At 41.5% G+C, this 22396-nt stretch overlaps 1 protein-coding gene across 1 annotated transcript in view; it reads left to right on the top strand.

Annotated features, from left to right (window-relative positions):
- Sytl4 (synaptotagmin like 4) overlaps nucleotides 1-20460 on the top strand; it is a 48885-nt gene extending 28425 nt beyond the window's left edge. The window contains 13 exon segments of the mRNA XM_032890198.1: nucleotides 4477-4581; nucleotides 5117-5192; nucleotides 5533-5623; nucleotides 5736-5839; nucleotides 6300-6321; nucleotides 6642-6718; nucleotides 7741-7919; nucleotides 8169-8271; nucleotides 9160-9321; nucleotides 13307-13415; nucleotides 15640-15739; nucleotides 16432-16640; nucleotides 18796-20460. Coding sequence (XP_032746089.1) covers nucleotides 4477-4581; nucleotides 5117-5192; nucleotides 5533-5623; nucleotides 5736-5839; nucleotides 6300-6321; nucleotides 6642-6718; nucleotides 7741-7919; nucleotides 8169-8271; nucleotides 9160-9321; nucleotides 13307-13415; nucleotides 15640-15739; nucleotides 16432-16640; nucleotides 18796-18944 — 1486 coding nt within the window. The 3' untranslated portion in view covers nucleotides 18945-20460.
- Nucleotides 20461-22396: the final 1936 nt, after the last annotated feature.

The following is a 22396-nucleotide window of genomic DNA, read 5'->3' as shown; positions in this document are numbered from 1 at the left end:
GGGCAGTGGTTCTCAACCTTCTTTGTGCTGCAGCCCTTTAATACAGTTCCTCATGTTGTGCCGACCTCCACAACCATACTATTACTTATGTTGCTACTTCATAACTGTAATTTTGCTACTGTTAGGAATTGTAATGCAAATAGCTGATATTCAGGCTGGTCTTAGGCGATGCCTGTGAAAGGGCCCACAGGTTGAGAACTACTGCTTTTGGTCAGGTTTACAATACCAGGCCTTAATTCTTCCTGTGGAATAAATAGCCGATTGTCCTCATATACATTATGCCCCCACTGTACCACTGGTGCATCTTGCCTAGCAGGTTAGTGTTGTAGCATGTAAGGTTGGCTTCGGGGATACCACAGTTTTTGTTTCGTTTTTTGTTTTAGTTTTTTGTTTTTTGTTTTTTGTTTGTTTCCCTCATAGTAGCCTACATAGCACCTTGTAGTACTATGAAAGCTTATACACAGAAATGAAATACTTGTATGACCTTGTCCTAGATGCTAGTTTATTGCTCTATGAATTTGCTTCTGTGACAGTACCATGTGTGTTTATTACTATGTCTTTGCAGTTTAGCTTGAAATCGGGTATGGTGAGACATCCCAAAGTATTGTTTTTTTGTTCGTGCTGGACTACTGGGGTCTCTTGTGCTTTTGAGTGAGTTTTAAGACTTTTTTCTCCTATTTCTATTTCTATGAGTGTCACTGGAAATTTGATAGGGATTATCTGAATCTGTAAGTTGCTTTTAGTAAAATAGCCATTTTCACAATATTGAATCTTTTTCTTCCAATTCGTAAACCTGAAGGTCTTCCCATCTTTTAGTAGTCCCCTCAGTTTCTTCAGTGTGTTGAGGTTTTTATTGTAAAAGTCTTTCCCATCCTTCGTTAGGTTTATCCCAGGGTACCTTTAGGCTATTGTGACTGCAACTGTTTTCTATTTCAGCTTGTTTGAAGTTTATATATAGAAAGACCGGTGACTTTTATGTATTAATTTTATATCTTGCCATTTTGATGAATATGGTTATCGGTTTTAAAAGATTTCTGGGGGTGTCTTTAGGCTCTATTATGTATACAATGGCTTCATTCATGATAGCTAAAACCTAGAAACAATTGAAGTGCCCACCAGCAGGTGAATGGATAAACTGTAGTTTGTTTATGCCACAGAATTTGTTAATGAAAGGTATCATGAATAGATCTCAAAATACATATATCGAGTGAAAAGCACTAAATAGGAAAGTACTTATGTTCTGAGTGTGGTGGTGTAAACCTCTAGTTCCCGCAGTTAGGAGATGCAGAGGTAGAAGTCAGAGGCCAGAGGCCAGAGGCCAGAAGGCAGAAGGCAGAAGGCAGAGACAGAGACAGAAACAGAGACAGAGACAGAGACAGAGACAGAGGCAGAGGCCAGAGGCCAGAGGCCAGAAGGCAGAGACAGAGGCAGAGGCAGAGGCAGGTGGATCTCTGTGAGTTTAAGGCTGATCTTGTCTATCTAGCAAATTTCTGACCAGCTAGAACTAGATAATGAGGCCATGCTTTTTTTTTTTAAATAAGAACAAAAAACCCTCAAACAAACAAAACAAATAAGATTCTATGAATCTGTATGATTCTGGTATATAAATTTCCAGAAAATACAAACTAATTTTTAGTGACCAAACTAAATCAACATTCGCATGAGACCAGGGGCTAGAAGGGAAAGACAGGATTGCCAACGGGCATGAAGACACTTCAGCAGAGTGATTAATGTGTTCCTTAACTAAACTGTAGCAGTAATGTTCAAAGTGCCTGTCTATTGCCAGAAATCATTAGCGTGCGTAATTAAGCACGTACAGCTTGTTTGTACCAATTAGTTAAAACCAGCAGAAAACTGCAACACAGACACTTTTCCAACGCCAGAGCACTCCATTCGTTTTTATGTTTGTGTGCTGCTTGACTGTCTATATGTACTGTGATTTTATCAGATAGCCTTGGATGTGTGAGTCATCTGTTCCAGGTGATGAGGCCCCCCCTAGTCCTTTGTAGTTAAGGTTAAAAATGGCTTTTATTTGCTGAACTTGATTAACGCATCTGACATCACTGGTCAGAATGTAATTTCTGAAATCTACTGCTTCTGGCTGTCTGGGACCTCTTGTCTCATTGGATTGAGAAGCCTCTTATTTATTATAAACATGAAAACAGATTGAGTGAGCATAAGTGACTTTTACATAAAATTATGGAGCCTCAGAGATAATTTAATTCAGCCCTTTTATTTTTATAGAAAAGAAAGCAGGATAAATGATTTACCTGAGATCACACAGATAAAGACCAGGACTCCTATCTCTGAGTTTATTTTTTACTGCACAGATGTCAAATAATTGCTTTTTTGCCCTACGGTTGTTTACATCAGCTCAGGATCAGAACTTATTCATCTTTAGGAAAAAAAAAAGAAATAGAAAGGAATACAAGCACGGAACACTCCATGGACCATTGTTGAACAGTGGCTCTAGAGGAATGATTCTGTTTGAAGTTCTTTTTCTCTTTGCATGGAAGGGGACAAAAGAATGCTTTTAAAAATAAAGTAAAGAAAACCAAGCACCTTGCTGCGTCTTGTACAATAAAGCTGGTACATTTGTCAAGAATGACCTCTGTCCCACCTCCTGTCTTCTCTAAGGTTTCAACTCAGCTCCTTCTGTTTGTTTGCACAGCCATATCTCAAACATCACCTGACAAGCTGGAAAGCTTATTCCCCACTGGCTGAGACACGGAGACATTATAGATTTGGTTACTTGTTCATTCGCTAAATATATGTGCAAGCTTACTCTGAACCAGATACTGTTTTACGTGCTGGGATACTAGCGTGGATACAAAAAGGTCCCTTGTTTGTAGATTGTAGATTTGGGGGTAGGGAGCACATAAAACAAGTCAAAAGCAAATAATCAAATAAGTAGTCTGCCAGATGTTGACAAGTGTGATGGAGACAATGGCTCAGAGTGAACAGATGTGGAGGACCAGGAACACGCGTGTGTCTGTATATGCTGTTTTCCTTAGATAGGTAAGGCAGGTCTGGATCGTAAGGTGACATTTGAAAAAAAAATGCAGGGGTAAACATGGAGAGTATTTGGAGGGAGGAATATTGTAGACAGAAATCTCAGCAGGTATAAGGAGCTCAGAACAAATTTGACACATGTGCAATCTGGAGTTGACTTGGGGAGTGGCGCTTGTGCGAGGAACTAGGCACAGAAATGAATGGGAAGCCAGTGGTGTAAGACTTTGTTGGCCTCTGTAAAGACTCTAAGTTATTTTGAGAGAGAAAGATATCAGAACCAGACTTAACAATTATTGCTTCTTTTTTGTCTTTTAAAAACCGAGGTAAAATTCACTTAGCATTAAACCATTTTTAATTCTGTCAAGGTCAGTGCCATGAGTGTTAGAACTTTCAAGATGTTGCACAACTATCACTCCAAAAGGAAACCTTCTACATGAACTAGATACTACCATTTCTTCCAGAATGTACTCTCTGATCTGCCTTTCCATGTTTTCATACCCTGGATTTATCGTCCGAATTGAGTCATAGCAACCGTGGACATTCTGATTGGTTTCTTTCAGTTAGCATAAAGTTTTTGATATTCATCCATGTTGCTGCAGACATTAGAGCTTTATACTCTTTTATGGAGGAACAATGGGGCTTTGTGCTGCTGTGCAATATTTTGGCTATCCCGTCATCTGTAGATGAACAATTGGATTATTTCTACCTTTTGGGTTATGAGAATAACGCTATGTGAGGCTTCACTGTTCAAAGCACTTGTTCCTCTTGCAGAGGACCTGCATTTGCTTTCCAGCACCCACCTGGCAATTTATAACAATTTATAACTCTGGTACTGTGGATACTGTGCCCTCTTACTAACCTCCATGGGCACCAGGCATAGACATGCCCCACAGGCAAAACATTAATATGCATAAAATAAAGGAATGAACAAACACTTAAAAAACAGGTGTTTAAGGGTAGGATGTTACCACCAGGCATGGTGTTGCAGGACAATAATCCTAGTGTTCCAGAAGCACAGGCAGGTGGATCTCTGTGAGATTGGGGTTAGCCTGGTCTACAAAAATAGAAGAACGGGCTTGGGATATTTAGAAAGTAGGAGATATTAGTCTTCTGGGATGTAGAGTATGGAGAGGGGTGATGGGTGAAAGATAAAGCTGGAGACCTTTGAAGGGGCATTACATTAGAAGTTCCACATTATGCTAAGGGATTTGAACTTGGTTTCCACAGAAATGGGAAATGACTTAGATGTTTGCAAAGTCTGCTCACACAGCTGGGCATGCAGCTCAGTGTAGAGTATTTGCTTAGCATGTGCGGCCCTAAGTATGATTCCCACTGTTGTAAAATCGACTCACATTTATGCTAAAAAATTGCACAGGTACTACTGTGGGTCAGTTGGAGAGATACCTATCCAGAGGCAGGAGAATTCCATTCCTGTAAAACACTGGATCTTGGTTTTTATTCTAGTGTGCTGTTTGAAGTGCCAAAGCTGAAGAGTGGAAAGAGGCGGCGCTGGAGGCTGAGAGGCGAGTCTGGATGGCACCACACCGCTGACTCGGTTGGCACACTCAGGTGGGTTCCCCATCTGAGTCAGAATCTATCAGACTGAACTCTCATTTGTTCTCTAGCATCAAGTGCAGGTTTCTTCTGCCTTCCTAGTTTCTGTTCTTGGGCTGTTGGATGAATCTTTCCTCTGACGTCACCAGAAATCTCTGTTTAGTACTTCTATTGCTTTGGCTCTGAGCACTGCTTCCTGGAGTGAGCTAACTTCCCCTGGATGCTGCATTGTGGAAGACTCTGCCCCTTGGGAAAGGAGGTCTGAGCATTTGTGTGTGCATGTGCATGTGTGTGTGTGCGCATGCGTGTGTGAGTGTGAGTGTGAGAGTGTGTGTGTGTGTGCGTGTGCGCACGCGCGTGTGTGTGCAAACAGAGTTGTTTGCCCGATCTTCTGCACTCTGTCAAGGTGCCTTGGATGGATGTGAAATGGGCCTTCTCAGTTTGGTTGCTATAGTTCTGGCAATGACTCTCCTTCCTTGTTAATGCGTTGGGGGCTGGCTAGAAGATGGAGTGGAACGCGTGGTTTAGTTCTAACTTCTGATACTTCTAGGAGAGATTCTCTGGATAAATCTGGACTCTTCCCAGAATGGAAGAAGATGTCTGCTCCCAAATCTCAAGTTGAAAAGGTAGACTTCAGGCTATTGGATTTACTTCTTTTCCCCTCTATCCTTTCCTCTTTCCCTCCCTTCCTTTCTCCCTCCCTCCCTTTCTCCTCTTTCTTTCCTTTCTTCCCTTCCCTTTCATTCCACTCTGTTTTCATATCTCAAGTCAGGAATTCAACTAAAATGTTACCCCAGCTTCATTTGGAAACGTTTCAAAGGTCTTGGCTGAAATGTGTGTGAACATGAGTTTTACATTAATCTTTCCTTTAACTGTCATAGTTGGATCAAAATCTAACTCTTAAGTTCCTCCTTTGGTCTACCTGCTGGTCTTTTTCTCCATGTCCTTGAACTTATTCTCTTCTAGGAAATTGCACCAGGGAACCAGAATGCAGTCTGTGGTGATGAGGGTGACATGATATTTAAGAAGAACACTAGGAAAGTCCTGAGGCCTTCAGGTAGCATCTCCATCACAGCAGCCCCAGGCTTGTTTTCTAAGTGCTTTTGCTGGGCTCTTGGTGTGGAGTACAGTGGGTTCCTTTTGACTTAAGGTTTTGGCCTTTCATGCAGAATACACTAAGTCTGTGATAGACCTTCGTCCAGAAGATGTGGCCCAAGAAAGTGGCATCTTGGGAGATAGAAGCAAATCTGTACCAGGCCTCAGTGTGGATATGGTGAGTACTCTTACCTTTCACTTGGGTACTGTATTAAAAAGTTTAAATTACGAATTTGCTTTAGTACCCAATTCTCTTGTTCTAATTGTTTTAACTCTTTAGGAAAGGTGAAATAACCTATAATTTCCCTTAATTTCTGAACTATACTAGCACCTGATTTACTTAAAGTACAGCCTTTGTTATCACTCACCATTGTCTCATTGTTGGATATGTGGTTGGCCACTCAAATAAATATTTATATTGACTAAAATGTAAAGAGAGGACCAGTCAGATGACTAATGGGGCAGCAGCACTGGTTGCAAAAGCCTGACAACCCATTTGACCCCTGGAGTCTATCTACACTAAGGTGGAAGGTAAGAACTGACTTCCTAAAGTTGTCTTTGGGTCTCCACATACATGCCATTGTACAAGCATGGTTGAATACAGACACGATGATGATGATGATGATGATGATGATGAGGAGGAGGAGGAGGAGGAGGAGGACGACGACGACGACAATGATGATAGAATATACAAACAACAAAAATTATAGTAAAAATTTATACAAAGAGATGGCTACACTGGGATATTCAAATGGGAAAGTTAAAAACCTCCCATGAAAATATTAAATATTTGTTTTCTTTTGAGACATCATGAAGATATATTTTTTTAAAGGATATGTGCATATAGATTCACATGAAAGCTCAGAACCTTTGCAACCAATTTTTATCCTCACTGAAGGGAAGACCTTGGTTTTTTTTTAACCTTGCTTTTTTATTAACCTCAAGTTTCCATTTGTTCCAGGAAGAGAGGAGGAGGAAGAAAGACATTGACCACCTGGTGCAGTTGCATCACAGAAACTGGCCAGAGGGCAGCATGCAGAGCGGCTCCTCCATGTATGTCCATCCATTTGGTTTTAGACACATTGGCGCTGCCAGGAAGGAAAGCAGAGCCGCCGTCATTAGAGCAGACCAGCAAAATCCCCTAGTCACTCTTCCTAGACAGGGGGCATGCATTTGTTTTGCTATCATCACTTAGAGTTTAGGTGCTAGTGGAAGCTTCTAGGTGACTGCCAGAACCTCTGATCTGGAAAGTCTCCAAGAGATAGCGAAGGCTCTGGTCGTTCTTTCATCCTAGCTTTGGGGAAACCTCTGAGAGGATAACCAGGCCATGATGTAAACAAGATCATACTTCCAGATGTCTTAAGCTGTACCCTATTCTTACACTAAAAGGCAATCAGGTGTCATGAGAAAGACCTTTGCTATGATACTGAGGTTGTAGATAGGATGAAGACAAAATAGCCTCCTGGACACTTGCTAACCAGTGCCTATATCTATTATAAGTACAAAGATTGCTATTTAGGATAAACAGATTTTGGAAGAAGACTAATTCGACTTTCACACTTACACTGGAAGAAACCGTAGAGCTCAACCTTATCTTCTTCACTGCTACCAAAGGGGAGGGCAGTGGTAACTCTCCTGCTGCTCTCAGTTTTGGCTCAGTCACTCTCCCCTGTCGACACTGCTCGATAGAAGGTAGATAATTGAGGCCCCATTTAAAACCAGTGACTAACATCTTCTAGCCAACATTGCAACATACATAACACGCAGCACAGATGGGCTTAGCTGTACCTTACCTCCCTACTCCTTGTCATCATTCTAAAGATGGGGAAATTAATCAATAGATTGTGTAAAATGAGGTGGAAAGAGACATTAAGAGTCTGTGTGAGCCAGGAGGTGAGCTAACTCAAACAGTTGTGGATGTGCTGCTTGCGCTGACTTACCCTGTGGAGAAAGGACAGTTGGCACTCCCAGCTCCTTGCAGTCCTTTCTGAGGCTTTTGGCTTTATCAGAGGGGAGATGTGAGCAATTCTGGAGGTGGAGTTTGTTTCCCTGAGCTATTTATAATTGCTTTCCCCTCAGAGTACCATTGGCAGCATGATGAGCCTCTATAGCGAAGCTGGTGATTTTGGGAACGTCTCTGTGACTGGCAAGATTGCCTTTTCACTGAAGTTTGAGCAGAAAACACAGACTCTGGTCATCCATGTGAAGGAGTGCCACCAGTTGGCTTATGCTGATGAAGCCAAGAAGCGTTCTAACCCGTGAGTGATTCTGGGACCTGAGTAATAAATACTCTGACAGGAGAAAGTAGACCTCAGAATCTATCAGGGTACCCTTGACCAAAATGATCAGTTCTTTGGTGACAGAATAGTAAGATATAATTTAATAAAGGCCTTGGAAAAAGCAAAAATGAAATTTTCACATAGTATTTCATCATGTGCCAAGCAGGAAAGTAAAGACAGGCCTTGAGAGAGGAGAGCAAATAATTTAGTGTTGTTCTTGGTTACTAGATACGTGAAGACTTATCTTCTGCCTGACAAGTCCCGCCAAGGAAAAAGAAAAACCAGCATCAAACGGGACACCATCAATCCACTATATGATGAGACCTTTCGGGTATACATTTGACCCTAGAGGGGAGAAGGGTTTTTTGTTTGTTTGTTTTGGGTCTTTGTGGTATAGCTTTTCCTGTATAGTGTGACTGGAAGAACATGCCTGTGTCTGAGGAATCACTGTTCATATCCTCACCTCTTTGGGGAAGAGAACAGAGGTGAAATTCCCAGTCCCCACATGATGGGTCACAGCTGTCTGTAACTCCAGTTTCAGTGATCCAATGTCATATTCTGGCCTTGGTGGGCACCTACATACATGTGTTGCACATAAACACACTCAGGCATACATTCACATAAAATGAAAAAGAAATTATGTGAGGGCTAGCAAGGTGCCCCACATGGTAGAAAGTGACAACCGACTCCTGTAAGCTGTCCTCTAATCTCCAAACACATGCCACGACCTACTTGTACCCACACATACATGTACTTACATCCATACTAACACAAATAAGCAAAATATAACAAAATCATTAAAAACAGTTTGAGATAAAGACTCTCCTTGACATGTGTTTGTGGATATTCTCACGTCCTTTCTGCCAGTCAAGGAAAACTTTAACTTTCTCTGGCTTCCTGTGGACTGTGTTAGGGTTAATGGACGAGGAGCAGTTGATGCTTTAAGCTGAGCACTTCCAAGAGCTATTCAAAGTGCTTAGGAGCTAAAAACCATTTGACACGCTGAACTACAAATTGGGGGACAGATTGTTTAGGGTTTGGAAGAAGTAACTTTTGAGGAATTACTGCAAACTGCCCACCTTGGGATGTTTCTTTCCCCTCTTTTTCTTTTCTTTTCTTTTTTTTTTTTTCGGAGCTGGGGGACCAGACCCAGGGCCTCTGTCGCCAGGCAAGCTCTACCACTGAGCTAAATCCTAACTGAGTTTCTTTCCCCTCATAGTATGAGATTTCGGAGTCTCTTCTGGCTCAGAGGACCTTGCAGTTTTCCGTTTGGCATCATGGTCGTTTCGGTAGAAACACCTTCCTTGGAGAGGCGGAGGTCCACATGGACTCTTGGAAGCTGGATAAGAAGCTGGATCATTGCCTCCCTTTACATGGAAAGGTAGGCAGTCTGCTTTCAAGGTCTTTCCCAGCTTGCTTTCCAGGTGAATTGTCTGCAGCGGCCTCTGCTGGTCTGTGTTGGAAGTACCTTTGCATGGACTTGTATGTAGAACTCTACTGCCCTCTGCTGGCCTTTCTAAGTTTAGCAGGAACAATTTCTTCTGTGTAAATCAGGCAAAGCAGAAAGCCACAGCTCACATGACTGTCCAGAGCCTGCATGTACTCGGACATCCTAACTTGCACTTCCTCTCAAATCTAACCTTTGAGGCATATTCTAATCTGCACCCTTTCTATGCCCAATTTCCTGCTTTAGAAGTGAGAGGTACAACAGTTGATGGGTCTGCAATGGCTGGCATCTTGGTTCTTGTGCAGGCCAGGGAAACTTTAGAGTTGGCATCTCAGATGGCAGTATAATAAGGTGGCACCATAGTAATGGGTCAGTTTAGTGCAGCTCAGGACTACAGTCCTGCTTCTGTGACTTACTGGTGGTCTGGTGAATTCACCTACCTTCTATGAGCCTCAGTTTTGTCTTCAGCAAAATGAATAGCAGTGCTACTCCATGTTGCGGGACTTAATGCTGTATCGTTTAGTGTGTAGCACCCAATGGCCAGTCCATAGTGTACTGCTATTCTTGTTCAGATGAAGCAGCTACATCAGGAACTTTTAGGCAGCAACTTCCTGTTTATCATAGTGAATCCGATGCCAACCCCTTTAAAAGTTATAATAACATTTCGACTGTTTCAAACAATTAACAGCACATAGAATACCTTTACCAAGATGGCCTAGAAACTCAGAAAAGGGGCTGCCTCTTGGAAGTGGAAGAGGGATGTACTTTTTCCATTTTATTATTGTCTTTTTTAGTGTTCTTTGTTTTAAACTTTCAAATTTTTGCCCTGCTAAGAATATTAAGTGCAAAATGATCTATATATACATGGTCCCAATTAAAGCAACAGAAATATGTAAAAGAAAGTAAATTTTATTAATTACAAACATCTACATATTAGCAATATTTAAGTATCCTTCTAGAATTTTTGTATTGAGCAGCATAGATATTAATCTATCATCTATCATCTATACATACACATACATAGTGTATTCTTTTTTGACTCAAGTGAATTGAATAAGCCTTATTCACATATATGTATATATAAACAATTTATTATAGGTATCACTCTACGGCATTACTTACAGATTGATCTGATTTTACTTGTTATACACTATTCTCTTAGATTTTTGTATTATACATTTATTTACTAGCACCCTACTAGTGACTACTTAAATTATGACGTCATGCTTGAAAACTGCTGTCACACATCTTCCCCTCTGTTTTCAGTACTGGTGATCCAATCTGGAGCTACATATATGCTAAGCAAGTGCTATCCTGCCGAGCCACACCCTGCCTCCTATCTTGACTTTCTTTGGGGGAAAGTAATTGTCAGAGAAAGTCCTAGTGGCAAAATAATTGAGTCAGAAGAGAGTGTATCTAGTAAATTGATGGCTGTTGCCTTCCAGAAAACTTTAGTGACATTGCATTTTTCCACTTTAAAGAATCATAAAAACAGGAAAGCAATTACTATCAAAGTAAAACATGCTATTAGAGTCCTAGAATTTCTTAACAATTTGGGATGCAAATCATTTCCCTGTGGCTTGGAGCTTATATAATTATATCAAAAATGTCACTGTAAAGCACCATGAATTGCCACCAAAACATGTCTTCCATTAAAATGGAGGCATTCGCTCTTTGGAAATATTTTCAGCAGTATGAAAGAAGCCCATCATACTAAACTCTGGATTTTAAGAGTTCACTAAAGTCAACAGGGTAGGAATTAATAAATCAGGTAGCTTATGAAATAAAATAATATCTTATCTTCCTCTTTAAAAATTTTAATGACTTGAAGTTTTCACCTTATATCATATTTAAAACTTTCTCAAATCATTTTGCTATAGTATTAGTTAATATGTAAACTGTATTTGCTAGACTTAAAGCAAGGTTTTTAAAAACTAAACTTGTAGTTAAAAAATTTAAAAATCATACATGTCTTCTTAACTTAAAATAATCCTATATTTAACGTTTCTGGGGTTTTTGACATCCCCCCCCCAATAAACGATGTGCTACCATTTTCTTTTCTCTTGCTAACAGTCCTTCCCCATAAACTAAGCCTGTGTATTCTGGATATGCAGTATGCCTGTTGAAACGTAAGAGATTATGCCTACCAGTATTAGCATGCTCAGTGGTGAAGACCTAGCTTAGCTCAGCCTCAAGAAATATGGGTACATGAAAGGGTACTCTGGCTTGTGGTTGGAAAAACTGAAGCATAAAGAAAGTGACAGCCAGTGAGCTAAGAGAGGGAAGCACGCCCCGCCCAGAGCTACCTGCTCTGGGTCCTGGGACTCCTGTCCTTTCACTGCTATATTCATTCAGTCAACATGGGGGTGCCTGTGTCAGCTTGGTACTGTGCTAAGTGTTGGCCTTTCTGGGATGGACAGAAGTAAGCTTGACTCTGGTACACAGATTCTAGTAATAGAGAGTTGTTAGCTAAAAGCATGTTTAAGTCAGGGGCTAATATAATGCAGAGGTAGCCTATATGCTTAGCAGGTCCGAGGCCCTGGGCTTGATACCCAGCACTGAAGCAAGTAAGCAAACTGTCAAATAGTAAAAGTATTTTTTTACTTTTAAGAAGCCGATGTGGCTCTTTTTTTCCACAAGCAGGACACTGTCGATGGTGATACAAAGTAGCACAAGGTCCTTTTGCTTTCCCCAGTCTGTTCTCCCTAGTGTTAGATTCTTCTGTATCTTTTTGTATTGTTTTATTCAGTCTAGTGGTAAAAAGCATGGACTCTGGAACCAAGGTGTTGTGAGAAAATGACTTAACCTCTCTGTTTCTTTATGCAATAGTCCACAAGATGAGGGTAATACCTATTTCACAGAGATTACATACTAAACAAGTGATATAGTTAGACTATTCATAACAGTATCTGGCAAATAGTAAGTGCTATAAGAGAGTGATGAAAACATTACCCAATGTTGTTCATGGGTATAGTTTTAGTATATTTTATGTTTATATATAATACGAGGTTTTGTTTTTCTACTTCTTGCTTTGTTTACTTAAGAGTAAGTATATCTCTAGTATTTTCCCTTTTTGGAAAGTATAAAATCAGTGTGATCATATTTAAGGATATAAATGAAAGCAGAGATGTAAGTTGATTTTACTCAACAGGTATATAACTAATTATGTGTTCTATTCAACCAAGATTGGAAATAGAAACATGACTGAAATCATCCAGGTTCTATTTAAACTAGCTGGAGTGTAAGAGGAAGGTCATGTTTAAACTATGACTGACAGGAAATCCAAATGGTTTCTTTTCTGCTTTGACTTTGCTTGCACTTAAACTCTCAGAAATAGTCTGTGTTCCTTCTGATAACCTCATGCCACGCGTCACATGAAGGCATTAAAATCACTCTTAACCTGGCCTGTGTTCACTGACACTTAGGTAGCTTTCACTTCTTGGCTCTTACTAACAATGCAGGTAGCAAGAGTCTTACTCACATATCATTGATTCTTTTGAGAGTTTGTGTGGCCATCTTGTTGGCATGCCTTTGGGAACATTTGGAATCTAGTAATCCTATCCCCAGAGTGCACAGTAGTGCACCTTGGTTCTTCTGGATCACCTTCTGAAGAGACTGCCAAAGAAAACTGTATCTGCTGTGGCATTTAGCCATAAAAGATGGATCGACTTGTGCCATGAACCTGTTCTTGGGGTAATTGTATCTGTTTATTTTCTTCCTTTATTTTTGTAATAGGGTCTGGCAATGAATTTGAGGCTAGCCTCCAACTCACGGTCCTTTTCTTCAGTCTTCCCAGTGCTGGGATGACAGAGATGTACCACCACACCCACCTATGGGGACAACATTATGATCCTCTCAGGGTGAGGTCCCAGTGTTTCCCCGAGAGTCCTGATTTTACTTGTTGGGTTTCCCTTTTCAGATCAGTACTGAGTCCTCGCCTGGTTTGCCAGCACACAAAGGCGAGTTGGTGGTTTCATTGAAATACATCCCAGCCTCCAAACTCCCTGTTGGAGGTGACCGGAAAAAGAGTGAGTTTTCTTTGGGGGGCCCTGGATTCAGCTCTTAGGCTTCTATACAGGGTCTGTGAAAGATTCGTGCTGGCACTGTTGGCTAGGAAAGAATGGAATGTTTCCTGGATCTTCTAGGTAGGAGTGTCTTCCTAAGGAAGCCTTTATGTCTCTCAGTTGGAAGGAAATGCCATAGTGCTGTCATTCCTTTTAGATGACGTTTAGGCTGTTAATGTGATTTGGTCTTGTTCTATCTGTGTCAAGCTGCTAATAAGGCAGAAGAGAACAGGAGATTTGTGGCAGAGAAGGGTACTTGGAAGGTGTAGTGAAGCATGAGGAGTAGGAAGGACAAGGCTGAATCACTCAATGTGGCCAGCATGGTGCTGGGGACTGTAGATATGTATATAGGAGAAACAGAGTACTCGTCCTCTGAAAACAACTTTTAAAGAAAGGTAATCACGTGCCCAGGCCATCCACCTATGTGGGTGATGGAGAGGCCTTTGCTGAGGAAGTAATATTGAAACTGGACCTTGAGATTATACCAGGCACAAAACGAGGGATGAGGAAAGGGAAAAGGGAGTTTGGCCTAGGTGATGCATGTCTGGAATCCTAGTACTTGGGAGGTGGAGGCAGGAGGATTGCTATGATTTTTCAGGCTGGATAGGTTACAGGTTTACAGGATAGGTTACTGGGTTACAGGTCAGACTTGGCTGTAGAGTGAGACCCCATCTCAAAAACATTGAGTAGCTAAAACAAAAAGGAAAAGAAAATAATTATTTAAAAATGTCGGTGGGGAATGCGGCTCAGTTCACAGAGTGCTTTCATAGCATGCATAAAGACCTCTGTTGTATGCACAGAGTACTTCAGAAACTGCCACTTGGGCGGTGGAGGCATGAGGATCAGGAATTGAAGGGGATCATAGCTACCTAGAGAATTTGAAGCTAGCCTGGGCTACATGAGACCTTGTTTCAAAAAATAAAAATTAAAACAGGCTCAATCTATATGCCTGGTAAATGTGGGGTTGAAGATCAGTGATCAGGAATATGTTCCCAGTTTTAGTGGAGCTGGAGTTATGATGTACGTGTGTATGTATATGAATAAGCTGGGATCGGTGATGAGTCTAGAGCCAAATTTAAAAAATGGAAATGGGCCTTTGATGAAGAGCTTAATTTGATCTGCTGGCAATGGGAAGCCCCAATTCCCTTATATGTATGTATATGTTTATGTATATATGTATGTATATATAATATATCACACACTTATATTCAGGAAATTGCAGTGTAGGTTTGAGGAATCAATAGGTCACAAGGACTGTGTACAGAATGACTGGAAAAGAAGTAAAGACAGAACCTTTGGGATCAGCAACATTTAAAAAGGATGAAGAAATGGAAAATGTCAAGGAGGGAGAAGGTCATCAGGACACAGAAAGGCCAGGAGGAACTTTGAAGAAGAGGTGGGCAGGAGCTGTCAGCACTCTCCAAACACTCCGAGCAGCCAGGCCAGATGAGGACTGAGAAAATGCAGCTTCTTACAATTAGGTTGGAAGGCATTAAAGGAATCTGATTTCCCAAGAAACCAGGCTCTCAATGGATGAGGCAGAGAAGCAGAGGGTGATGAGGGCAAGAGTTCTTTGCCAAGCATTGGTGATTGGGAAAGGAAAGAAAGGCACAGAGAACAGCTTGAAAGGACTGTCAGATTGAAGGAAGGGAAGTCTTCTTTGAAATTGATTTTTTTTTTAAAGAAACAGATCAGCAAGTGCTCAGACTGAGGGCAAAGGATCAGTCTGGGGAAAGGCATATTCAAAATGGTAGGTGAGTGAGTGTGGAGATAGATGGTGTTCCGGTGAGTCCTGTGCAGTAAGAGGTGCGGTCTAGAACTCAGCAGAGGACTTCCTGCTTTAATTGCTTAGCAAATGACAGGCAACTGCTTCTTTTAGCCTCAGTCAACTCATGAATGAAATAAGGACAATCATAGTGTGTATCTCATATGACTATTTGGAGAATAAATGCTTAAGGTGGTGTTTGGTTCATAGCAAGTTTTTAATGAATGTGTGTTGCTATTGGTATTATTAGTTGAGCTCCTACTGCTTATGCTGGGCACTGTGCTAGGAACAAAGGATGCAGGTCTAATTCAGTTAAGGAGTTTGCAGTGTTCCAAAGCAAAGAGAGAATGTGCTATGCAGTTAAAGTTCAGGATATAGCTGGTGGCATGGGGGTTCACTTGCAATGGCTGACATCCCTTACAGGTAAAGGTGGGGAAGGGGGAGAACTCCAGGTGTGGATCAAAGAAGCCAAGAACCTGACGGCTGCCAAATCAGGAGGGACATCAGACAGCTTTGTCAAGGGGTGAGTCCCTGGACCAGCATCAAACTAAGCAGTTATAAGACAAAAAGTTAGTGGGGAAACCCAGTTTAATTTTTCCCTTTGTAGATCCTGCCTCCCTGCCAGCCCCAGCAGCTTGGTTTTGTAAATTAGGATGGCAAAATCTCCACCACTGATTTTGCACTTTGGTTCTGAGATCAGTTAGGGTCTCAACTCTGATGCTTGCTTTCACAGGCGGGAGAGTTGGCTCTGACTTTCTCATACTGCCGTGCTCTAGGGTGGAAAATTCATGTCCCGTGAATTAGGATACGATGCTGTGTGCTCCATAATTTTTATTATGGACTGTAAGCTTCCTCCGTATTAGAGATCATTTACTGACTCCAGGTCTCTTGAGAAGCCATGTTGACTCAACTTATGCATATAATTAATGGCTTCATTTACCTTGTGTGAGAAAAGTAGAAGCACATATTTAAACTCAGCCTTGGTGGAGTAGAGGCCACAGCATGACTAATGCCTTCATTTTTCTCTTTAGGTTAAAGGAAGTAGATGATCTAGTGGAAGTAGTGGGAAGTCTGCTCAGCAGCTTCAAGGAGGAGGTTGTGTGTGTACTTGGACCTAGGGTTGCTGGCTTACCATCCTGGCTAGGGCCTGTGGTAGGGGCAAAGGGAACATATTGCCAGCTTGAGTAGGTGTTGATGACTCCCGCCCTCTGCCAGATACCTCCTTCCCATGAGGAACAAGGCCAGTAAGCGTAAAACTCCTGTGATGAAGAAGACCCTGAATCCCCACTACAACCACACATTTGTCTACAATGGTGTGAGGCTGGAAGATCTACAACACATGTGCCTGGAACTGACTGTATGGGACCGGGAGCCCCTGGCCAGCAATGACTTCCTGGGAGGGGTCAGACTGGGTGTTGGCACTGGTGAGACTCTCTCCCCCATCTGATCATCACTTGTCTTAAAGGTTCCTTGTCTCTCTTCTCTTCACATCTCTCGGCCACCGCTATGTACAAAGAACTTTGCTGACAAAAATTTTCTTCCTTTATGTAAACATCCAAAAAATACTTATAGAGTGCCTGCTACCTCCCTGCTAGGCCTAAGGGAAGGTAGACGTCATGCAGTGTTCTATGTATAGAAAGGTGACCCTGAAGGCCAGGAACTTCATCGTTCTCCTTTAACTGCCTTAACACCTGACTTCTATCTTCTATCTTGGTATAATGATAAGGGTCTTTGCCAGCAAATCCTTGTTCTCTGAGGATTCTAGATTACCTCTTACCTCCTCCTAATGGTTCTGCTTCTATAATTTCTGTCTGTTCTGTATGATCAATTTCATTTGATTCGACTATTGAAGGGGAATGCTCTGGTGACACCAATCTTTCTGTTCATTTCTTTCTTTGTTTTGAGACGGGGTCTCATTAACCCAGATTAGCCCTGAACTCTTACCTTGACCTTCCAAGTGCTCAGATCTAGACAAGGGCCAATGTACTCAGGCCTAATTTGATTAAATAAGAGCATATTTTCCACGGACCACATGTCCTCCTCACTCTAAAAAGAATGGCCTCTGTGTACCAGCCTCTTCTTCCAGATCTTAGCCCACCGTGATACAGCATCTATTCTTCTACTCTTAAGAGTGCTTACTCATGCAAAGTGGGGTTATTATCTCACTAGAATTCCCGAGCACTATGTAACAGAGCAGAGCGCTTCCTTCGTCTTGAAATGCTGTTTGCGTTCTCCAACTCCCTTTGATTCTATTGTGTATCAGTTTTCAATTCCCTTCATGGGGTCTTCATTTTGTACTCAAACTCTGAATGATGGTGCTCTCTGGCTTGGTCTTGGATGCCTTTTTTTCTTTTCTATAGTTTCATTCAAGCCTATCCAACCTTTTGACATTGTATCTTCATGACATTTTCAAATATAATGCTCACACTCAAGAACTATGCAATTGAGTATCAAGAATCACAAAAAAGTAAAAAAAAAAAAACTTCATTGCTTTAATTAGTTATGATTGGATCACATTCATAGCTATCCTTATCTCCTTGAAGTTCTGGTTTGACATGTCTGCTAGATTCTTATGACCTTGAATACTGCTTGTATATGAGTACCTAACAGAGCATCTACAATGATATTTTTGCACGTGTAAGTAACTTCATGTCTGCCCCTTTAAAACCCTTCAGTGTCTTTCTCCCACATTTAGAAATTCTTATCAAATCCGCAGACCCCATATAATCTTGACTCTTCCTTTCTTATCTTTCCTGCACCATTTCCCTGTATTATTGTGTTAAAACCACTCTAATTTTTACTCTGCTCTCCAAATATACCAAATTACTTCCTACTTTCGGATTTTATAATGATTGTGCTTTCTATTCTCATGTAATCTGCCTAGGGCAGGGGCCTTCTTTGTGTGTTCATCATAGTATCTCTAAAACAGGCATAGAGTAGGCACTCAGGAAACGTCCACCGAATGGATGAATGAATGAGTTACAATAGAACAGGAGTAGGAACACATAATATTAATGGTAATAGAATTTACAGCTATAGAAAAAGGTATTTACAGGTTGTACATGCCCATGATATAAGTACTTGGCAGACAGAAGCAGGATGATTGCCACAAATTCAAGGCCAGCCAAGATTTCCATGTGAAACCCTGTCTTAGTAATAACAAAAAAGAGGTGTTCAATTCTTTAAAATGTTAAGTCAAGGACCCATGTAAAGACTAGTACTCCTGTGACCATCCAGATCACTGCCTTCTTACAGTATAAGCAAAAAATTGCACTTTTGAAAATCAAGTCAAGTTCCTAATGACAGAAGGGTAGCAGTTCTAATATGGGGTGCCAGACACCAGAGCTCTGAAAAGGTCACTAAACAACAAGCCTCTATTGACATCACATCATTTCAAGTCCCCTTTTATCAACCTACACTCTCCTTACTTTCTCAGAAGCACATGTATTCGTAGACTTAGCTTGCCAGCTTACTGTCCCCAATGTCTTTTCTGGGTTGGATTCCTTTGCCATATAACCAATCCTCTCTGAGGGGCTCAGTGGTAGGACTCTGTTCAGTGTCCTCTGTGTTTTCTCTCAGGGATCAGTAGTGGCATAAGGGTGGACTGGATGGATTCGACTGGTGAAGAAGTAAGCCTGTGGCAGAAGATGCGACAGTACCCAGGGTCTTGGGCAGAAGGAACTCTACAGCTACGTTCTTCAATGGTCAAGCAGAAGCTGGGTGTCTGAGTTCCTATCCTCATCTGCAGGTGCAGCCCTGGTCAGTCCAAGTCAAAAGAAGCAACGCAACTACAAGGAACGATTTCTAATTTAATGTGTGTCCGTGTGTGTGTGTGTGTGTGTGTGTGTGTGTGTGTGTGTGTGTGTGTGTTTGTGTAACGTGTATTTCTGCATATCTTATTTTGCTACCTAGTGTGACACAGGCTTGTTCCTTCTGTTAAAGCAGCCCAAGAATAAGGGCCCTTTCAAATGGTTTTTATTTATATATAGTCTAGTATGTTTTCTGAGTACATAGTTGCCTCTTTCTGTGGTTTAATTAACTTTAAAAACCTTTCCCAACAACTCTACCTTTTATCTTGCTATATTTGCTTACCCTTTCCCTGGAAGTGTGGCTACTTTGGGCACTAGTTCTAGTTTGTGGGTCTAGGTGCGCCTGATTAAAGGCCAAAGCTCTTAGAAGCAAGATATTATTAGACTATGGGAGAGGGGTGAACGACCAGTCCTTCCTCTCCAATTTGTATTTTATCTCATCATCTACCTTGATACACTTCTAGAACTTGTCTTTTAACTTTTCCCGTTTTAAGCAATTTCCACCTTGCTTGAGTATAGTGCTTTTCTTTGAAATGCAATGAAAATTCCCCAGCTCCTTCTGAGACCTTTAGGGAGCCCTTATAATGGAGTCACTTTAGAAAAATCACTTTAATTAGATAATGGCCTTTTCAATGAGACATTAACATGTCCTGTGAGACCTACTAGCTGATCCCACTAGGTCCAAGTGACTCTGAGTAAAGTTTTTCAAAGCCCTGCTGAGTTCTCTGTTTTAAACTGTTACCGTAGTTGTTGGAGAGATACCCCCTTATTTTCCTCATGGAAGATGAGGCATGTTCACTCTCCCGTATTATAGCTTTCTCTAAGTTTGTGTCTAAGGTGTGCTGCTACATAGAACATAGGCTTATACCTCTGCTTCAGCTGCAAGAGCCAAAGACTGTCTAAACCGACACAGTGCTCCCTCAGGTTGGGGACTACTACAACCCCATGATAATGTGGATGGAATCACCCAGCTATTTTAACTTTTCACCCAATATATTTTCAGTTCCTCTCTTTGGTTGTTTCCTAAACTTGACCTGGGTGTAACATGGGAATAGTGTGTGAGACTTAAAAGAGGCTCTAGTGAGCTTTTATTTCCTGCTACTCTTTCTTCTGAACTGGGCTTTTCATTCATAGCAGTCTATTTGTAGATGGGTGGGTGTGTGTGTGTGGAAGGTGCCTGTAACAGAGAAGACTTGCCCGCCAATGGAGCCAGCTGCAAGCTGATGTTCCTGTGAGGTCACTGGATTGCAGGCAGCTAGAGTGGTTGAGATTATGGGTGGAAATTGCAGAGAATGTGTTTTCGAAGATGCCTTCACTGTGGATTGATCCTGTAATGGAAACATACCTGAGAGCCGAGGCTCAGACTTGTTCTTTAGTATTACTCTACTTTAATATGCATGTGCGTTTCAATAAAGCTTTCTCACCTGAGTGTTTACATTTGTGAGTTCTGCAGATGCTTTTGTCTCTGTTGCCACTGACACCCACAGCTTGAAGATCCGAACCAGAGAAACGAATGCACCTCACTCTACTGGAAGAAAATCTGCTGTTTCCCACGCTGCTGTCTGATACTTTTGCTGAGCCCAGATTCCTTGTTTTATATGATTGGAAACTTAAAGTAGCACTGCTCTTTTCCCTCTTGGGTACCAATAGAAGCTGGCCTTTGGCTTTATACACTGTCCTCACTGGAAGAAGAGAGATATCCAGGTGTGGGTGACACCCATGCCACCAGCGCTTCTTTTCTAGGTTATTCAGTTTCCTGGGAGGTTGATATTTTTCCTCATCTCTCCATTATTTAGATTCGAGAGCTAAATCATTGATTCTAGACAAATTGTCTTTGAAATAAGGCCTCCAGTTTCTAGCCTAAGTGATTCTTGGCCTCTGTGCAAAAGCATATCTGCAAAAACAAATTGGGTTTTGTACACAAGGTTTGGCATAATATTGCCTGACTCTAACACCTTATGAAGTAGGAAACATTCTCTTCTTGCAGCCAAAGAAACATGAGCTCCTTGTCATGTGACAGTATTGGGTTTTGAATTCAGATCTAACTACCAGATTGCCTCTTATAAATAGGATATATGTTAAGGGCGAAGCGCTAAGGAAAAGGATGTCTTCAAAATACCATAGAGAAATGGAATTAATTTACAAAAGGGGACAATTAGAATGCTTTTGGTATCGCCAAGCCAGTACAGTGACAAGATAGCTTGTGTTTTTGTGTGTATGTGTGAGAGAGATTAGAAGACAGGGAGGAGGAAGGAGGAGAATGGCAAAAAATGGGAGAGCAGGACAGAGAACAGGAGAGGGGAGGGGGAAAGGGAGTTGCACAGGAAGGAATTAAATGGTGCTTGTCATGCTAGCTCCCCTGTGTCTGACTGACTGTGGCCCTGACTCTACTCCTGTCTCTTTCCCCTATTTGTATTTCTTAAGTCATAATCTCTAAAGGACTACCTAGGAGATTGAGGTAAGACCTACCTAAGGGAAGTCAAGAAGTATTTGGTTACTCAAAATGAAACAAAAATACCCCCACACAAGTTGTTCTAAGGTTCACTTGCTTGGAATCTTTCCGTGCAAGGATCAGGCCCAGCTGGGCACTTTATGTAGGAGGCAGTTGGGCCCAGCATTATTTTCTGGGCCTTTGATCTCCTAGCATGTCCTGGCTTGCCAATTGATGTGCTAGGGTAAAGACAAGGAGAAGGTTTATCTCTCCCAAGGCCCCGTCTTTGCCTTTGGAATCACAGACCTTGTCTGAGTAGAAATTTCCTACATGAATTAACTGTATTTCCCATTCTGCCTATGATTTGCCTTTAGCCTTCCAAAGTTCCAGTGTTTCTTTCAAGAGACGATGAAGAAGGGCATTTGCCCTTCTTTGAGGTTTGATCATTTCTTCCATGTTCTACTCCACTTAGCAACTGACTGACTTCTTGCCTCTTAAATCAGAGACTTCCACTAAAACCCCAGTTAAAATTGCTTCTCTCTGATTTCACTGCTGCCCCTGTGCTTAAGCTGCGGATTTGTGATTTATGGCTTATCACTCTGCTTTAAGGAGGAATTTTTCTGGGCTGAGAGCCTTTCGTTTTGCTCTTCCCTCCTGGGACTCATGTGAATATTGTATCCATAGAAGATGAACCTCGGGCTGGAGAGATGGCTCAGCGGTTAAGAGCACCTGACTACTCTTCCAGAGGTCCTGAGTTCAATTCCCAGCAACCACATGGTGGCTCACAACCATCTGTAAAGAGATCTGATGCCCTCTTCTGGTGTATCTGAAGACAGCTACAGTGTACTTATGTATAATAAAATGAATAAATCTTAAAATTTTTTTAAATCTTAAAAAAAAAAAAGATTACTTTTAATGGAAAGTAGAAAGAGCTGAGGTC

Source organism: Rattus rattus, chromosome X (genome assembly GCF_011064425.1).
Source record: "Rattus rattus isolate New Zealand chromosome X, Rrattus_CSIRO_v1, whole genome shotgun sequence".
In the NCBI taxonomy this organism is placed as follows: domain Eukaryota; kingdom Metazoa; phylum Chordata; class Mammalia; order Rodentia; family Muridae; genus Rattus; species Rattus rattus.
Note: the sequence above shows the minus strand (reverse complement) of the source record. Positions and strands in the feature narration are given on the sequence as shown.